The sequence below is a fragment of the Ranitomeya variabilis genome, chromosome 1, assembly GCF_051348905.1.
Source record: "Ranitomeya variabilis isolate aRanVar5 chromosome 1, aRanVar5.hap1, whole genome shotgun sequence".
NCBI lineage: Eukaryota > Metazoa > Chordata > Amphibia > Anura > Dendrobatidae > Ranitomeya > Ranitomeya variabilis.
The window spans coordinates 1,039,450,482-1,039,470,337 of record NC_135232.1 but is presented as its reverse complement, the minus strand read 5'-3'; the positions used below and the strand labels follow the sequence as shown (position 1 = coordinate 1,039,470,337).

The following is a 19,856-nucleotide window of genomic DNA, read 5'->3' as shown; positions in this document are numbered from 1 at the left end:
CATTGAAAATAATTATTGTCCCTTCTGGCTATAGTGGCAGAGTAAGCATGGGCAGAAAGCCCTAAAAAAAGCAACTCCACCCCGACACGCATTTCGTCCGCACTTCTTCAGGGGGAGTGTCGAGGAAGAACTCCCTGAAGAAGTGTGAATGAAACGCGCGTCCGGATGTAGGGACGCGGCACAGACCCTGCATCATACTGTGTAAGTTGTTTTTCTTCTGGCTTTCTGCCTATGCTTACTCTGTCACTATAGCCTGAAGGGACGATAATTATTTTCAATGTCACCATAAGTTTATCTTATGCTGCAAATAAGTGTAAGGATTTAAGTGCATATACCCCTGAAGCTAATTGAAGCCCTGCAGATATATTTTTTTAAGAGTTACTATACATTAAGCCTTTAAGTCCTCTTTTTTTCTGTGCCACTCTACATTCAGTCAACACATTTGTATTTTGCACATGCACATTATAATTGACAATTTTTGGTGTTTTTTTTTTAATGTGAGCTCCCTACAGATCTAATGGTGAACTACAACAATTTATCTTATATTATTATTGTCCTGCCAATTGATGTTTAACATGGTCCTTAGCCATAAAACGTCCCTCGCATTTGAGGCATCCTTTTATTAGTAAAAACATTTGTATGTTTTTATGGTCATAATAAAGATTGTCTATTAACTTTCTATCATTTTGTTCTTGTTGTGTTTTTCTGCCCACCCTATAATTCTCCTTACGTAGAGTGTCTGGGTGTTCCGGGCGGGTTTATATGCATTGATAGCACAATTTTACTTTTTGGATCACCTCCTTATTGATTCTATTACATGAATTTACCCTAGACAGTATGTTCTACTTCTGAACACTATTTTTCATATTTTCCATTTGTTACAGCCTAAGATATAATGTGAGATATTTTTCACATGTGCAAATTAAGAAGTACTGTCAACTGTCATATAAAAATAAATGAGATGTCTTAGAATATCAGCATTACTTTCTAGTTGACAAGGAGAAATATCCAATAAAGTTATTAAAAGTTAAAATTGAAGGATTGTTGAAAGAAACATAATTTCTTTAAGTAACACTTGATTCTCTGCCAGGTCCATCAATATTCTGCATGAAGAGTCTGGCAGTACCTAGACTCCTCAATCATGATAACTCTTCAAAATGTGTGACACTAGGCCAATAACAAACACATCCACAGTAGGTCAACATCCCAAGTTTATACTCGAGCCTCACCAACAGATTTTAGCTTTGTTAGTTTTTGATATCTTTGACTTGCATTTCTGATTATCAATTGCCCTTTTAAATCCAAGGACTTGTCTACCAATTGCCATCAGTCAAAGGAAGGAGAAAGCTCAGGTCAAGTAATTAAAATAAAGATTGCTATAAGACAAAACATATTGTTTAGGTCTTTAACACTTGACATCCTGCCAGATCCTTCATTATTATATACTGAGTGTTCTGATTTTACAAAATCTAAACTTAATCATAGAATGTTAAAGTTGGAAGGGACCTTCAGGGTCTTGGTGTCCAACCTCCTGCTCAATGCAGGATTCACTAAACCATCTCAAACAGATGCCTAAGAAGACTCTGTTTGAAGACTCCCATTGAAGGAGAACTCACCACCTTTCATGGCAGCCTGTAATATTAATTGATCGCCCTCACTGTCATGTACACACTTCTTTGCACATGACGTGGAGTGCGCCTGCACAGTTTAATATATCTCCCCTCACTCAATCCAGTCCTCAACCTCTGTTTTAGGCTATTAAGTAAGCGTAAATCACACCCCGACACATTCAGCACACCCCAATTTCCTAACTTGCTGCCACGATTCATCAAACACGAGGTGATGAGTCCCCAAAATATTTTACTGTCAGACAATAAAGTCACACACTCTCCGAAGGACAATTGGTTTCTTTTAGAGCTCACAAGGTCAAAGTTAAAGATTTTAAGCTTTAATATAAAAATATACAATGCTTACAATAAATATGTAATAAAAATAAAATGACACACAAATATGCACAACAGCTATAAAAATAAAAAGGGAGAAATAACAAATACCTAAATGTTTTCGTCTACAGTTATCATCTGTTGTCCTGAGGGAAGGAAAAGTGAATTATGGAGCACATCAGCCTTCCAAGCTGGCCTCACATGTGAACACCTCTTTGTGTCACCAAGCTTTTTAAAGTCTTGATCATATGCTCATATTGCCAGGATGAACCATATTGTCCCTTTTAACCCCTTTCCAACATCGGGCATAATAGTGCGCCGAAGTCGGACTCCCTCCCTTTGAAGTTGGCGACGGTGAGCCCACCTCTTTCCCAGGACATGTCAGCTGTTTTGAAAAGCTGATATGTGCCTGCAATAGCCGCGGATGGAATCGCGATCTGCCCACCGCTATTATCCAGTTAAATGCTGCTGTCAAATGCTGACAGTGGCATTTAACATGAGGTTCTGGCAATCGCGCTGGAAATACGCCCACCGGTGACCCGCGTCGCATAATTGTGGGCCATGGGTGTGTTGGCATGACAACAGGATGTCTCCAGAAGACCTCTATGTTGTCAATGCCTATTTGCTATGAGTGCCACCCAGTGGTCGGCACTCATAGCAAGTAAGCAATTCTGCTATACAGAGTCGATCTGATCATCGCCTCTATGTAGCAGTGCCGATCAGGTTATGGCAGCTTTTAGTCTCCCGTGGAGACTATTGAAGCATGGCAAAAGTAAAAAAAAAATGTTAAAAAATATATACAAATATGTTTTGTTATTTTATTTTGAATGGGACAAAAAAGGGGTGATTTTAACATATATATGTGTGTGTATATATATATATATATATATATATATATATATATATATATATATATATATATATACACACAGTACAGATCAAAGGTTTGGACACAACTTCTCATTTAAAGAATTTTCTGTATTTTCATGACTATGAAAATTGTACATTCACACTGAAGGCATCAAAACTATGAATTTACACTTTTGGAATTATATACTTAACAAAAAAGTGTGAAACAACTGAAATAATGTCTTATATTCTAGGTTCTTCAAAGTATCCACCCTTCAAGCGGTAGTCACCGGGAATGGTCTTCCAACAATCTTGAAGCAGTTCCCAGAGATGCTTAGCACTTGTTGGCCCTTTTACCTTCACTCTGCGGTCCAGCTCACCCCAAACCATCTTGATTGGGTTCAGGTCACGTGACTGTGGAGGCCAGGTCATCTGGCGTAGCACCCCATCACTCTCCTTCTTGGTCAAATAGCCCTTACACAGCCTGGAGGTGTGTTTGGGGTCATTGTCCTGTTAAAAATTAAATGATGGTCCAACTAAACGCAAATCGGATGGAATAGCATGCCGCTGCAAGATGCTGTGGTAGCCATGCTGATTCAGTATGCCTTCAATTTTGAATAAATCCCCAACAGTGTCACCAGCAAATCACCCCCACACCATCACACCTCCTCCTCCATGCTTCATGGTGGGAACCAGGCATGTAGAGTCCATCCGTTCACCTTTTCTACATTGCACAAAGACAAGGTGGTTGGAACCAAAGATCTCAAATTTGGACTCATCAGACCAAAGCACAGATTTCCACTGGTCTAATGTCCATTCCTCGTGTTCTTTAGCCCAAACAAGTCTCTTCTGCTTGTTGCCTGTCCTTAGCAGTGGTTTTCTGGCAGCTATTTTACCATGAAGGCCTGCTGCACAAAGTCTCCTCTTAACAGTTGTTGTAGAGATGTGTCTGCTGCTATAACTCATTGACCTGGTCTCTAATCTGAGCTGCTGTTAACCTGCGATTTCTGAGGCTGGCGACTTGGATAAACTTATCCTCAGAAGCAGAGGTGACTCTTGGTCTTCCTTTCCTGGGGCGGTCCTCATGTGAGCCAGTTTCTTTGTAGTGCTTGATGGTTTTTGCCACTGCACTTGGGGACACTTTCAAAGTTTGCCCAATTTTTCGGACTGACTGATCTTCATTTCTTAAAGTAATGATGGCCACTCGTTTTTCTTTACTTAGCTGCTTTTTTCTTGCCAGAATACAAATTCTAACAGTCTATTCAGTAGGACTATCAGCTGTGTATCCACCAGACTTCTGCACAACACAACTGATGGTCCCAACCCCATTTATAAGGCAAGAAATCCCTCTTATTAAACCTGACAGGGCACACCTGTGAAGTGAAAGCCATTTCCAGTGACTACCTCTTGAAGCTCATCAAGAGAATGTCAAGAGTGTGCAAAGCAGTCATCAAAGCAAAAGGTGGCTACTTTGAAGAACCTAGAATATAAGACATAATTTCAGTTGTTTCACACTTTTTTGTTAAGTATATAATTCCACATGTGTTAATTCATAGTTTTGATGCCTTCAGTGTGAATGTACAATTTTCATAGTCATGAAAATACAGAAAAATCTTTAAATGAGAAATTGTGTCCAAACGTTTGGTCTGCACTGTATATATATATATATATATATATGTGTATATATATATATATATATATATATATATATATATATATATATATATATATATGTATGTATGTATGTATATATATATATATATATATATATATATATATATATATATATATATATATGTATGTATGTATGTGTATATATATATATATATATATATATATATATATATATATATATATATATATATATATATATACATACACTCACCGGCCACTTTATTAGGTACACCTGTCCAACTTCTTGTTAACACTTAATTTCTAATCAGCCAATCACATGGCGGCAACTCAGTGCATTTAGGCATGTAGACATGGTCAAGACAATCTCCTGCAGTTCAAACCGAGCATCAGTATGGGGAAGAAAGGTGATTTGAGTGCCTTTGAACGTGGCATGGTTGTTGGTGCCAGAAGGGCTGGTCTGAGTATTTCAGAAACTGCTGATCTACTGGGATTTTCACGCACAACCATCTCTAGGGTTTACAGAGAATGGTCCGAAAAAGAAAAAAAATTCAGTGAGCGGCAGTTCTGTGGGCGGAAATGCCTTGTTGATGCCAGAGGTCAGAGGAGAATGGGCAGACTGGTTCGAGCTGATAGAAAGGCAACAGTGACTCAAATCGCCACCCGTTACAACCAAGGTAGGCCTAAGAGCATCTCTGAATGCACAGTGCGTCGAACTTTGAGGCAGATGGGCTACAGCAGCAGAAGACCACACCGGGTACCACTCCTTTCAGCTAAGAACAGGAAACTGAGGCTACAATTTGTACAAGCTCATCGAAATTGGACAGTAGAAGATTGGAAAAACGTTGCTTGGTCTGATGAGTCTCGATTTCTGCTGCGACATTCGGATGGTAGGGTCAGAATTTGGCGTAAACAACATGAAAGCATGGATCCATCCTGCCTTGTATGGAGCATCTTTGGGATGTGCAGCCGACAAATCTGCGGCAACTGTGTGATGCCATCATGTCAATATGGACCAAAATCTCTGAGGAATGCTTCCAGCACCTTGTTGAATCTATGCCACGAAGAATTGAGGCAGTTCTGAAGGCAAAAGGGGGTCCAACCCGTTACTAGCATGGTGTAAAGTGGCCGGTGAGTGTATATATATGTATATATATATCACCCCTTTTTCGTCCCATTCAAAATAAAACAATAAAAAACCAAACATACACAGATTTGGTATAGCCGCATTCAGAATCACCCGCTACATCAATAAAAGAGGATTAATCTGATCGGTAAATGGCGAAGCGAGAAAAAAAGTCAAAACGCCAAAATTAAGTTATTTTGGTTGTCACGACATTGCATTAAAATGCAATAACGGGCGATCAAAAGATCGTATCTGCACCAACATGGTATCATTAAAAACATCCACCCAGCACTCAAAAAATAAGCCCTCACCCGACCCGAGATCCCGAAAAATGGAGACACTATGGGTATCGGAAAATGGCGACTTTTTTTTTTATCAAAGTTTGGAATTTTGTTTCACCACTTAGATAAAAAAGAACCTAGACATGTTTGGTGTCTGTTAACTCGTAATGACCTGGAGAATCATAATGATTCAGTTTTAGCATTTAGTGAAGCTAGTAAAAAAGCCAAACAAAAAACGTGTGGGATTGCACTTTTTTTAAAAAAAATAAATTTCACCGCACTTGGAATTTTTTTCCCGTATTCTAGTGCACGACATTGTAAAATCTATGTTGTCGTTCAAAAGTACAACTTGTCCAGCAAAAAATAAGCCCTCGCATGGCCATATTGATGGAAAAATAAAAACATTATGGCTGTGAGAAGAAGGGGAGCAAAAAACGAAAACAGATAAAGTAAAGTGCATGTGCAAATGAATCCATAGTGATAGGTAGATAGCAACCAAAGGTAAATCCTAAAGGTGACACCTCTATTATTCATGGACAAAGATGTTAAGTGACTAATGTATATTTGCAGTGTGATTGCATGATCAGGAGCGACACAGCCATGTCATTAGAGACATGTTACATGGTCAACTGTGATCAATGGAGACAAAATAAGTACCGTGACTCGTGAAGTGTGCAGCGTACAGCGATATGCGCCCTCCCAGACGCGCGTTTTGGTGTTCCTTCGTCAAAAGCTTCTTTTCTACATTAGGGACATAGATAAGTTGTTTTCCAGTAGTGTACAACCCTGTTAAATACCTTGTATGTACTTTCCACTATGTTCCTGGCCTCCTCCATATACAGACACATTAATATAAACGAATTATTGTAAGCATACAATGTGTGAGATCCAATATTTGTGCTTTTTTTCCTGTTTTAGATTCGAGTGTTTAGGCCACCGAATTATTCTGGGACAATCGCTCTGGCTTTGCTTGTGTCTCTGGTTGGTGGTTTGCTTTACCTGAGAAGAAATAATTTGGAATTCATCTACAACAAAACAGGCTGGGCAATGGCAGCACTTGTAAGTATCGCAGGTTATCTGTCCGGTCGTGCATGTTTCCCACTAATATTGGTTGTGACTTTAGTGTTTATTTTAAATGAACCTTATACATCCTTTATCACAGAACATGAATTCTTGACCCAAATATGTACATTTACATAAATTGACAATTCTGGTGAGCTTGCTTTGTCTATGGTCCTAGAAAACAAAACTTAGAATAATTTCAGAAAGAATTGCTACATTTTCCAATATTTATGTTAGTGGATACATTTTGGATACAATAACCAAAGCATCTTAGTAGCTACACTGCTTAAAGTATATTATGGAGTAATGTAATGCTATGTCTGTAAATTCATGTTGACATACCTGAACTACACCTCCTCTCCCGGGATTGCCTATGACTGTCATCTTTTAGGTTGAAGACCTAAACGGCTATATCTGTATCCATTGGAAGCAGATGAATTTCACAAGGGATCTGAAACTGAGCCTAAAAATGCTGGGCATGCTCCCTGGATGCCGGTGCTCGCTACATCATGGATCCGTTTGTTATTTTGTAGCAATCTGTAATGTCTGGTATTTTATCAGAAAGGTATTCAAGTAATGGATCTTAAACTTTAGCCTCTTTATTTAAAAAAAACTAAAAAGCATTAGATATTATCTGCACCCCCACCTCATGGTCTACTATGGGTCCAGCACATGGTAGCATATAGCATAAGTCAACACATGCTTGAATTCTAGAACCATACTAAGTACAGTGTTTCCGTTTTTGACCAGTTTCTAGGCTTTCAGTCCCTTGTATACATGCAGTCTGCACATTGGACATTAGTTCAGGGTCATGTGTTTCATCTCATTTCACTCAGCTCTGATGGATTTACTGAGATGCAAACATCGTTCTCAGCCAAAAAAGTCTAGTACCGAAAAGCTCCAAGGTAACATCTACATTATCTCTGCACAGTGAAGTGTCCACTGTCAAGTTCTCTGACATATTGTTTATAACACTGTCAGTTCTGGAGGTCTGACAATGCATACTCACTATCAGATGAAAGGGAGAAGACATTGAGCACATATTAGCAAAAACTGTGCACATTTGTGTTAGGATTACCGAAAAATTGACACCATCAGTCATTGCCTCATGGAGAAAAGCTTCATCTATTCCACCTCCTCCAATGTATTTTATAGAACAGGCAGCATGATTCAGCATGATGCACCACAAAACTATTTTTTTTTTTTTTTTGTATATGAAGATTTTACATTTTGTTAAATTTATTTAACCCTTTTGCAAAGATTTCCAATTTGACATGTGATAAATATGCAATTCTTCTAATCGTAACCGTTATATTTCTAATACAAACTAATGATGAAAATAATATTTTTTGTACCATGAAAGCCACTATTTCTTTATTCAAAAGAAAAAAATAAATCCAAAGCTAGCCAGATAGCTAACCTTCAAGGATAAGAACTGACTCACTAAAAAGCTTTTTCTCCAGCCCTCCTTCCTGTAGTGTGGCTAATGGTCACGTAGTCGATGGGAGCAGTGCTTTCGCAGGAGATACATGAGGAGGAGCACCCTGTTCTCTACCTGAGTAGGAAGCTATCCTCATGTGAGAGGAATTATTTGGTCGTAGAGAAGGAGTGGGTGGTGGACAAATTATGGTACAATCTGGTAGGACGTAAATTTAGATTGGTATCCAACCATGCCCCACTCAGATAGATAAGAGAAACAAAGGGTAAATATGCTATGGTCACCCGCTGGTTCTTAACCCTACAAGATTTCAACTTCCATGTAGAGCATAGAGCAGAGAAGCTACATGGTAATACTGATGCCCTCTTGAGAATCCCTTGTCTGGTAGTAGAAAGTGCCAAGCCCCACTGCTTTAGGCAGAGGGGAAGGTATGTAGTGTGGCTAATGGTCACGTAGTCGATGGTAGGTATGTGTTCCAGAGATGGCTTGTCTCTGTGATGTAACTTGGAGAATTTTCTCTAGCGCATGAAAGCACTAAGAGGTTCATTTGATGCACCTGGGTTACCGGTAGCTGTGAGAGATGGGCGGGTTTAGCTACCCACATACCTCAGCACTGGGTGTGCTTAACAGCCTATATAATGGAGGCTGTTTGGCACATTGTCTGTATATTGGGAGGGAGAAGGCCTCCTGTGTGTTTGGTTCCAGACTGAGACTGAATACTGGACCGCTACCTCAGCCTGTGTGCCCACAGGCCTGACGGATCAGAGCCCTGCTATGGATATTTGTATTCGGTTTGCCTGATCTGAAAGCTGTTTGTTTTCTGTTTGGCTTCTGGGTTTATGAAGTAATAAATCCACATGAACTTTTAAAGAAACAAGCTGTTACAACCCTGCTGGCATCACTGCATGGCCTCCCATCCCCCACCTGCCTTACCCATCAACTTACTCACTCCGGGCCATGCTGTGAGTTCTGTCTGCTGCCGGCTTCATGCTGTGTGCCTTATGGCTGCCTGCTCGGTGAACGCTTCCTGGCTGTGTGCATAGGGGGGTGGCGCTAGCAAATCCATATTCTTATTGAGACTGCGTGCACCTCCCTAAGGTGTCCCCGTATAATTGCCTAGAGGCCTCTGATACTTAAGGCCCCATCTCACATAGCGAGATCGCTAGCGAGATCGCTGCTGAGTCACAAGTTTTGTGACGCAACAGCGACCTCAGTAGCGATCTCGCTATGTGTGACACGTACCAGCGATCAGGCCCCTGCTGTGAGATCGCTGGTCGTGTCGGAATGGCCTGGACCTTTTTTTGGTCGTTGAGGTCCCGCTGACAGTGCTGAATCGGTGTGTGTGACACCGATCCAGCGATGTCTTCACTGGTAACCAGGGTAAACATCGGGTTACTAAGCGCAGGGCCGCGCTTAGTAACCCGATGTTTACCCTGGTTACCAGCGTAAATGTAAAAAATAACAAACAGTACATACTCGCCTTCTGATGTCCGTCAGGTCCCTTGCCGTCTGCTTCCTGCTCTGAGTGCCGTACAGTGAGAGCAGAGCGCAGCGGTGACGTCACTGCTGTGCTGCGCTCTGCTCTCACTGTACGGCACTCAGAGCAGGAAGCAGACAGCAAGGGACCTGACGGACATCAGAAGGCGAGTATGTACTGTTTGTTATTTTTTACATTTACGCTGGTAACCAGGGTAAACATCGGGTTACTAAGCGCGGCCCTGCGCTTAGTAACCCGATGTTTACCCTGGTTACCCGGGTGCTGCAGGGGGACTTCGGCATCGTTGAAGACAGTTTCAACGATGCCGAAGTCGTTCCCCTGATCGTTGGTCGCTGGAGAGAGCTGTCTGTGTGACAGCTCCCCAGCGACCACACAGCGACTTACCAACGATCACGGCCAGGTCATATCGCTGGTCGTGATCGTTGGTAAATCGCTATGTGAGACGGGGCCTTTAAGGCATCCTCACCCATTGAAGCATACCTGAGAAAACTATGTTCCTCAGTTAGTATCTAGCTACTGAGCTGCCAAGTCATGTCCTGTCCTGTCCTGTCATGTCCTGACGACCCATTCGAGGAAGCAACTAAATGCCTCAAATAGTGAGCAAGATATGGAGCACCCCATAGGCAAACAGCGATCTATGTAGTATGCTCCTTCACAGAAGCAGCCCAATGGGAGGACACTATTCGAAGGCACAGGTAGTAACCGGGACGCCCCCTCAATGTCTGTTTTGGCCATTAGGGTGCCCCTTCCCAACTTCTTGACCCGCCCGATTGCCTCGTAAAAGGAGGTACAGTACATAGTACTGTACTTGGTTCCACGTCGATGTTGTCGTTTACTGACCTGTCCCTTGGATATGACAAATGGTGGATTAGTCTGAATGTATTGTGTTCCTTTTTTGGCACGACTCCCAACAGGGATACCTGTTATGATCCCAATGGCAGAGGATCTCTGATATTCCGGCAAGATAGCCAAAATATAAATACTGCTCTAGGGAGGTGGAAACTGGGCTAACCGCATACCTGATCCTGACACAAACAAATAAAAGTAGCCGGTGAACGTGCCTATGTTGGTTCTAGACGTCTCGAGCCAGCCGGAGAACTGACTACCCCTAGAGGGAAAAAATAAGACCTCGCTTGCCTCCAGAGAAATTGAACCCCAAAGATATAGAAAGCCCCCTACAAATAATAACGGTGAGGCAAGAGGAAAACACAAACGTAGAGATGAACTAGATTCAGCAAAGTGAGGCCCAATAGTCTAGATAGCAGAAAATAGATAGTGGACTATGCGGTTAGCAGAAAACCCTACAAAACATCCACGCTGAACATTCAAGAACCCCCACACCGACTGACGGTGTGGAGGGAGAATATCAGCTCCCTAGAGCTTCCAGCGAGTCAAAAATCAAATGTAAAGCAAGCTGGACAAAAACACTGAATAATGCAAACGATCCAAATTGTACAAAACAGACTTAGCTTTTCTTGCATGAGGCAGACTGAAAGGAATCCGGAGGAGACCAAATAGGTCTGGATACAACGATGCCAGGCAAGAGACTGAGTCCAGAGGAGACTCAAATAGGAAACACCCGCAGCTTAACGACACAGCTGGAGCTCAGGCCTGCAACAAGACATACCTAACACAATACCGTTAGTGACCACCAGAGGGAGCCCAGAAACACAGTTTACAACAGTACTTTCCCCTTGAGGAGGGGTCAACGAACCCTCACCAAGACCCCCAGGGCGATCAAGATGAGCAGCGTGAAAGGCATGAAACAAATCAGCCGCATGAACATCAGAGACGACAACCCAGGAATTATCCTCCTGACCATAGCCTTTCCACTTAACTAAATACTGGAGTTTCCGTCTAGAGATACGAGAATCCAGAATCTTCTCCACCACGTACTCCAACTCGCCCTCAACCAAAACCGGGGCAGGAGGCTCAACAGCAGGAACCATAGGCACCACGTACCGCCGCAACAAGGACCTATGGAACACATTATGAATAGCAAAAGACGCTGGAAGGTCCAAGCGAAAAGACACCGGGTTAAGGATTTCCAAAATCTTATAAGGACCGATAAAGCGAGGCTTGAACTTAGGAGAGGAGACTTTCAAAGGAACATGCCGAGAAGACAACCAAACCAAATCCCCAACACGAAGTCGGGGACCCACACCACGGCGGCGGTTGGCAAACCGCTGGGCCTTGTATTGTGACAATTTCAAATTGTCCACCACATGGTTCCAAATCCGCTGCAACCTATCCACCACAGAATCAACCCCAGGACAGTCAGAAGGTTCAACCTGACCCGAGGAGAAATGAGGATGAAAACCAGAGTTGCAGAAAAAGGGTGAAACCAAGGTGGCAGAACTAGCCCGATTATTAAGGGCAAACTCGGCCAGTGGCAAAAAGGTAACCCAGTCGTCCTGATCAGCAGAAACAAAACATCTCAAATAAGTCTCTAACGTCTGATTAGTTCGCTCGGTCTGGCCATTAGTCTGAGGATGAAAAGCCGACGAAAAAGACAAATCAATACCCATCTTAGCACAAAAGGATCGCCAGAATCTGGGCACAAACTGGGATCCTCTGTCAGATACAATATTCTCAGGGATGCCATGCAAACGAACCACATTCTGAAAGAACAAAGGAACCAAATCAGAGGAGGAAGGCAACTTAGGCAAGGGCACCAAATGGACCATTTTAGAAAAACGATCGCACACCACCCAGATGACAGACATCTTCCGAGACACCGGAAGATCCGAAATGAAATCCATGGAAATGTGCGTCCAAGGCCTCTTTGGGATAGGCAAGGGCAAAAGCAACCCGCTGGCATGAGAACAGCAAGGCTTAGCCCGAGCACAAATCCCACAGGACTGCACAAAAGAACGCACATCCCGCGACAAGGAAGGCCACCAAAAGGACCTGGCCACCAAATCTCTGGTACCGAAAATCCCAGGATGTCCCGCCAACACCGAAGAATGAACCTCAGAAATAACTCTGTTGGTCCATCCATCAGGGACAAACAATCTCTCTGGTGGACAACGATCAGGCCTATCAGCCTGAAATTTTTGCAGCCCTCGTCGCAAATCTGGGGAAATGGCAGACAAAATTACTCCCTCTCTGAGAATACCAGCCGGCTCAGAGACTCCCGGAGAATCAGGCACAAAACTCCTAGAAAGTGCATCAGCCTTCACGTTCTTCGAACCAGGCAGGTACGAGACCACAAAGTCAAAACGGGAGAAAAACAACAACCAACGGGCCTGTCTAGGATTCAGGCGCTTGGCAGACTCGAGGTAAATCAGATTTTTATGATCAGTCAAGACCACCACACGATGTCTAGCTCCCTCGAGCCAATGTCGCCAATCCTCAAATGCCCACTTCATGGCCAACAACTCCCGATTACCAACATCGTAGTTCCGCTCAGCAGGCGAAAATTTCCTTGAAAAGAAGGCGCATGGCTTCATCACGGAGCCATCAGAACTTTTTTGCGACAAAACAGCCCCTGCACCAATTTCAGAAGCATCAACTTCAACCTGGAAGGGAAGAGAGACATCCGGCTGGCACAAGACTGGCGCTGAAGTAAACCGACGCTTCAGCTCCCGAAAGGCCTCCACGGCCGCAGGAGACCAATTCGCAACATCAGAACCCTTCTTGGTCATATCCGTCAAAGGTTTAACCACACTGGAGAAATTAGCGATAAAACGACGGTAAAAATTAGCAAAGCCCAAGAACTTCTGCAGGCTCTTAACAGACGTGGGCTGAGTCCAGTCATGAATGGCACGGACCTTAACTGGGTCCATCTCCACAGTAGAAGGGGAAAAAATAAAACCCAAAAAAGAAACCTTCTGTACCCCAAAGATACATTTTGAGCCCTTCACAAATAGAGCATTCTCCCGCAAAACCTGAAACACCATCCTGACCTGGTTCACATGGGACTCCCAATCATCAGAAAAAACCAAAATATCATCCAGATAAATAATTATAAATTTATCCAGATATTTCCGGAAGATGTCATGCATGAAGGACTGAAACACAGAAGGAGCATTAGATAATCCGAAAGGCATCACCAGGTACTCAAAATGACCCTCGGGCGTATTAAATGCCGTTTTCCATTCATCTCCCTGCTTTATGCGCACAAGGTTATACGCACCACGAAGATCTATCTTGGTGAACCAACTGGATCCCTTAATCCGAGCAAACAAATCAGACAACAATGGCAAAGGATACTGAAATTTAACAGTGATCTTATTCAGACGATAATCAATACAAGGTCTCAGAGACCCGTCTTTCTTGCCCACAAAAAAGAATCCTGCACCAAGAGGGGACGAGGATGGGCGAATATGTCCCTTCTCCAAAGACTCCTTTATATAACTCCGCATCGCAGCATGCTCTGGCACAGATAAATTAAAGAGTCGTCCCTTAGGAAACTTACTACCAGGAATCAAATCTATAGCACAATCACAGTCCCTATGAGGAGGAAGGGCACTGGACCTGGCCTCATTAAATACATCCTGAAAGTCTGACAAAAACTCAGGGATCTCAGAAGGAGTAGAAGAAGCAATAGACACCAATGGAGAATCGCCATGAATCCCCTGACACCCCCAACTAGACACAGTCATAGCTTTCCAATCTAAAACTGGATTATGGGCCTGTAACCATGGCAGACCCAAAACGACAACATCATGCATTTTATGCAGTACCAAAAAACGAATCACCTCCTGATGTACAGGAGTCATGCACATGGTCACCTGCGTCCAATACTGAGGTTTATTCTCTGCCAATGGCGTAGAATCAATTCCTCTAAGAGGAATAGGATTTTCCAAAGGCTCCAGGACAAAACCGCAGCGCTTGGCAAACGACAAATCCATCAGACTTAAAGCAGCACCAGAATCCACAAAAGCCATAACTGAGTAAGAAGATAATGAACAAATTAAAGTCACAGACAAAATAAACTTAGGCTGAAAAGTACCAATGGCGACAGGATTAAATTTTTTCTTTAAATGTTTAGCGCATGCTGAGATAACATGTGTTGAATCACCACAGTAGAAACACAACCCATTTTGACATCTATGATTTTGTCGCTCGGCTCTGGTCAGAATTCTGTCACATTGTATAGAATCAGGTGACCGTTCAGACAGCACCGCCAAAGGATTATCAGATTTGCGCTCCCGCAAACGTCGATCAATTTGAATGGCTAGAGCCATTGAATCATTTAGACCTGTAGGGATAGGAAACCCCACCATCACATCTTTAATGGCTTCAGAAAGACCATTTCTGAAATTTGCGGCCAGTGCACACTCATTCCATTGAGTAAGCACGGACCATTTCCGAAATTTTTGGCAATATACCTCAGCTTCGTCCTGACCCTGAGAGATAACCAGCAACATTTTTTCAGCCTGATTTTCAAGATTAGGCTCCTCATAAAGCAAACCAAGTGCCAGAAAAAACGCATCAACATTCACCAATGCAGGATCTCCTGGTGCCAGAGAGAAGGCCCAATCCTGAGGGTCGCCGCGCAAGAAGGAAATAACAATCTTAACTTGCTGAGCGGAATCACCAGAGGAACTAGGTTTCAGAGACAGAAACAATTTACAATTATTCCTAAAATTCAGGAACCTAGATCTATCTCCAAAAAACGGCTCAGGAATAGGTATTTTTGGTTCAGACATAGGGCTATGGATAACAAAATCCTGAATGCTTTGCACCCTAGCAGCAAGCTGATCCACACTAGAAGTCAAAGTCTGGACATTCATATCTGCAGCAGAGTTTCAGCCACTCAGAGAAAAAGGGGATGGAAGAAGCTAGGCAAACTGCAGCAAAGAAAAAAAAAAAAAAAAAAAAACTCAGAACTTCTTTTTCATCCCGCTTCTGCGATGCATTAAACATTTTCTTTTGGCCTGGCATTCTGTTATGATCCCAATGGCAGAAGATCTCTGATATTCCGGCAAGATAGCCAAAATATAAATACTGCTCTAGGGAGGTGGAAACTGGGCTAACCGCATACCTGATCCTGACACAAACAACTAAAAGTAGCCGGTGAACGTGCCTACGTTGGTTCTAGACATCTCGAGCCAGCCGGAGAACTGACTACCCCTAGAGGGAAAAAATAAGACCTCGCTTGCCTCCAGAGAAATTGAACCCCAAAGATATAGAAAGCCCCCAACAAATAATAACGGTGAGGCAAGAGGAAAACACAAACGTAGAGATGAACTAGATTCAGCAAAGTGAGGCCCAATAGTCTAGATAGCAGAAAATAGATAGTGGACTATGCGGTTAGCAGAAAACCCTACAAAACATCCACGCTGAACATTCAAGAACCCCCACACCGACTGACGGTGTGGAGGGAGAATATCAGCCCCCTAGAGCTTCCAGCGAGTCAAAAATCAAATGTACTGGTAAATAACTATGAGTGGCGCTATAAGTCACAAGGCAGTTTGCCTGCAGCGAGTACAACAATCACCACCGAAGATTGTAAATGATATAAATAATATTAAATAAATGTATACATAAGAATGTATACATCAGTACCTGCGCTGGTATAACTGCCTGTCAGTACAACTTCCCCACAGTGATTGAAGCAAAGGAAAAAAGGAATAATATAAACTAAAGGCTGTGTTAGTATACTTAAAATCCGATTTACAATAGGTGGACCGGCATACACGCCTGGTCAAAGAAAATGTTGCGTTCTTACCCTTAATGTGAATCCATAAGGGAAGTGACAGTCATCCTGAATGAAGATATGCTGCTAAAAGAAATCCTCCAGATGCCGCTTTACTGCCTGGGCCGGTGACAGAACGTTCAACCCCTGTGTACAGCGCGGCAATCACGAGGAGACAACTCGAATCCCCCTCCGGTGCGGGTGGTGCAATCGGCGCCTGCGCAGGACCTGTGAGCCGTAGTATGCAGCGTGACCGCGCACGTGACGAGGGGTGTGAGTACGGATGGCGATATGGACCAAAAGAATAAACAACGCGTTTCGGAGACGTCTGTCTCCTTCCTCAGGTATGGTCCATACCTCCACATAACGGTCCTTATATAGACGCCAGCCGTACTGAAGGTTATTGAAACCCAAAAAGTTCTATCCCACAATTCAAACCCTTAGGGATAATAGTGTCCAAGGTAAAAATCCATTTGGTTTCTGATCTTGACATGGATTTAATGAAACTTCCTCCTCTCCAGTGTGGATATATTCTTTCAATTCCCGTAATCTTCATGCTTTGTACTTTTCCCGCATGTTGCTCAATAAAATGCTTTGAGAGTGGATGACCCAGGAATTTATTATTAATATTCCGAATATGTTCGTTAATTCGGACCCGCAAGGATCTTTTAGTACGTCCAACGTATGTTTTATTGCAGGGGCATGTGATGGTATAAATAACCCCTGTGGATGAGCAAGTTATAAATTCTTTGATCCTCAATTCGGTATTACCAATCTTCTGTTGTTTCTGTGTTTGAGTATTTTTACACATATTGCATTTTTTACAGGGGAAAAAACCTTTTAGAACATTCCGTGAGAGAGTAGTTTGGATGGGTACTGGTTTATTTTGCACTGTCGGAGCAATATATGTACCTAAATTACGGCTTTTCCTAAAAATAAAGCGAGGTACTTCCGTAATACTGTCTCCCAGTATCTTGTCTTTTTTCAATAAATGCCAGTGTTTTCTCACTATACCTCGCAGTATGTTTGAATTTGCATTGAACTGGGTGATTATTGGAATACAGTCCAGATTGTCATTTTTTAATTTGGTAGTAGGATTTATCAATTCCTGACGTGGTTTCAAAAGTGCTGCATCCCTGGATTCCTTCAGCACATCCAAACTATACCCCTTTTCCACGAATTTAGTGGTCAGGGCTTCCGCTTCATCCTCAAAATCCTGTGGCTTGGAACAATTCCTATTTAGTCGCATATATTGACTTTTTGGAATGTTCAGAAGCCATTGTGGGAGGGGGGTCAGGAGGCCCTTAAATCGGTTTTTAATTAATTTAAATAAAAATGAATTCTTTTTAAATTTTACAAGTAATACCAGTGCACATCAAATTAATTTTTTAGATTTTACCATTTTTATTGAGGAGGGTACCATTCAAACTCAAACTTTTAATAAACCAACAGACACCAACAGTTTTATCCCGTTAAACAGTTGTCACCTCCCACAATGGCTTCTGAACATTCCAAAAAGTCAATATATGCGACTAAATAGGAATTGTTCCAAGCCACAGGATTTTGAGGATGAAGCGGAAGCCCTAACCACTAAATTCGTGGAAAAGGGGTATAGTTTGGATGTGCTGAAGGAATCCAGGGATGCAGCACTTTTGAAACCACGTCAGGAATTGATAAATCCTACTACCAAATTAAAAAATGACAATCTGGACTGTATTCCAATAATCACCCAGTTCAATGCAAATTCAAACATACTGCGAGGTATAGTGAGAAAACACTGGCATTTATTGAAAAAAGACAAGATACTGGGAGACAGTATTACGGAAGTACCTCGCTTTATTTTTAGGAAAAGCCGTAATTTAGGTACATATATTGCTCCGACAGTGCAAAATAAACCAGTACCCATCCAAACTACTCTCTCACGGAATGTTCTAAAAGTGCTGCATCCCTGGATTCCTTCAGCACATCCAAACTATACCCCTTTTCCACGAATTTAGTGGTTAGGGCTTCCGCTTCATCCTCAAAATCCTGTGGCTTGGAACAATTCCTATTTAGTCGCATATATTGACTTTTTGGAATGTTCAGAAGCCATTGTGGGAGGTGACAACTGTTTAACGGGATAAAACTGTTGGTGTCTGTTGGTTTATTAAAAGTTCGAGTTTGAATGGTACCCTCCTCAATAAAAATGGTCAAATCTAAAAAATTAATTTGATGTGCACTGGTATTACTTGTAAAATTTAAAAAGAATTCATTTTTATTTAAATTAATTAAAAACCGATTTAGGGCCTCCTGCCCCCCTGACCAGATAAAAATCACATCATCAATAAACCGTTGCCAGAGGACCAGGTCCGCGCGCAGCACGCCCCCCTGTGTGTACACGAAGGTTTCCTCCCACCTACCGACGTACAGGTTAGCGTAACTGGGCGCGAACCTGGTCCCCATAGCAGTACCCCACTGCTGGGAGTAATAATTGTCCTGGTACATGAAATAATTGTGGGTTAAAATATAATACATACATTCACCTAAAAAATTTATTTGTTCACCAGGAATAACTGAATATTTATTTAAAAAATATTTAGCGGCGTCACAGCCTTTGTTGTGGTCAATCACTGTATAAAGGGAAGCAATATCTAACGTGCCAAAAATGTAGTGATCCTCCCATTTTATTGTCTCCAGGCATTTTAAAATATGGGCACTATCCTTTAAATAAGCCGGTAAGTATGGTACCACTTTTTGAAGGTGGCAATCCACTAATTTTGGATAAATTAGCTGTTAAGCATTGAATACCTGATACTATGGGCCTCCCAGGTGGGTCGTTTCTATTTTTATGTATCTTAGGTAGATGGTAAAATACCGCCAACCTGGGTTGCCCATTGTTAATGAACTCAAACTCCTGTTGGTTTATATATCCCATATCTAACCCTCTAGTAGTCAATGATTTCATTTCTCTAATATAGTTTTTAGTAGGGTCATTTTTCAGTTTTTTATATGTCCGTGAGTCGCTTAACAGACGTATTGCTTCCCTATGATAAGTATCGTGATCTAATATCACAATCCCATCCCCCCTTATCTGCTGGACGGATAACTAGGTCTTTCTTCTTTTGTAAGAGTATTAGAGCGTTCCTTTCTCGACGTGTCAGATTATATTTAAATTTATGACATCGCTTTTCATTCACTTTACGTAAATCTTCTATTACATTGGTTTGAAAGGTCTCCATCTGTTCCGAATATTCGTTAAATGGATGGAAGTGGGATTTATTCCTCAAATTAGTATGCACATAAATTTTATCAGATGTACCCTCCTGGTCCCTATTTATTGGATTTTTTATAAAGTGTCTGCGAATGGCCAATTTTCTCATAAAGAGTTTTATGCCAATATAT

The 19,856-nt window shown here is 42.1% G+C and overlaps 1 protein-coding gene across 1 annotated transcript in view; it reads left to right on the top strand.

Annotated features, from left to right (window-relative positions):
• TUSC3 (tumor suppressor candidate 3) overlaps positions 1–19,856 on the top strand; it is a 501,792-nt gene that overhangs the window by 342,479 nt on the left and 139,457 nt on the right. The window contains exon 5 of the mRNA XM_077279707.1: positions 6,750–6,890. Within this exon, the coding sequence (XP_077135822.1) occupies positions 6,750–6,890 (141 nt within the window). The remainder of the gene's footprint in view (positions 1–6,749; positions 6,891–19,856) is intronic.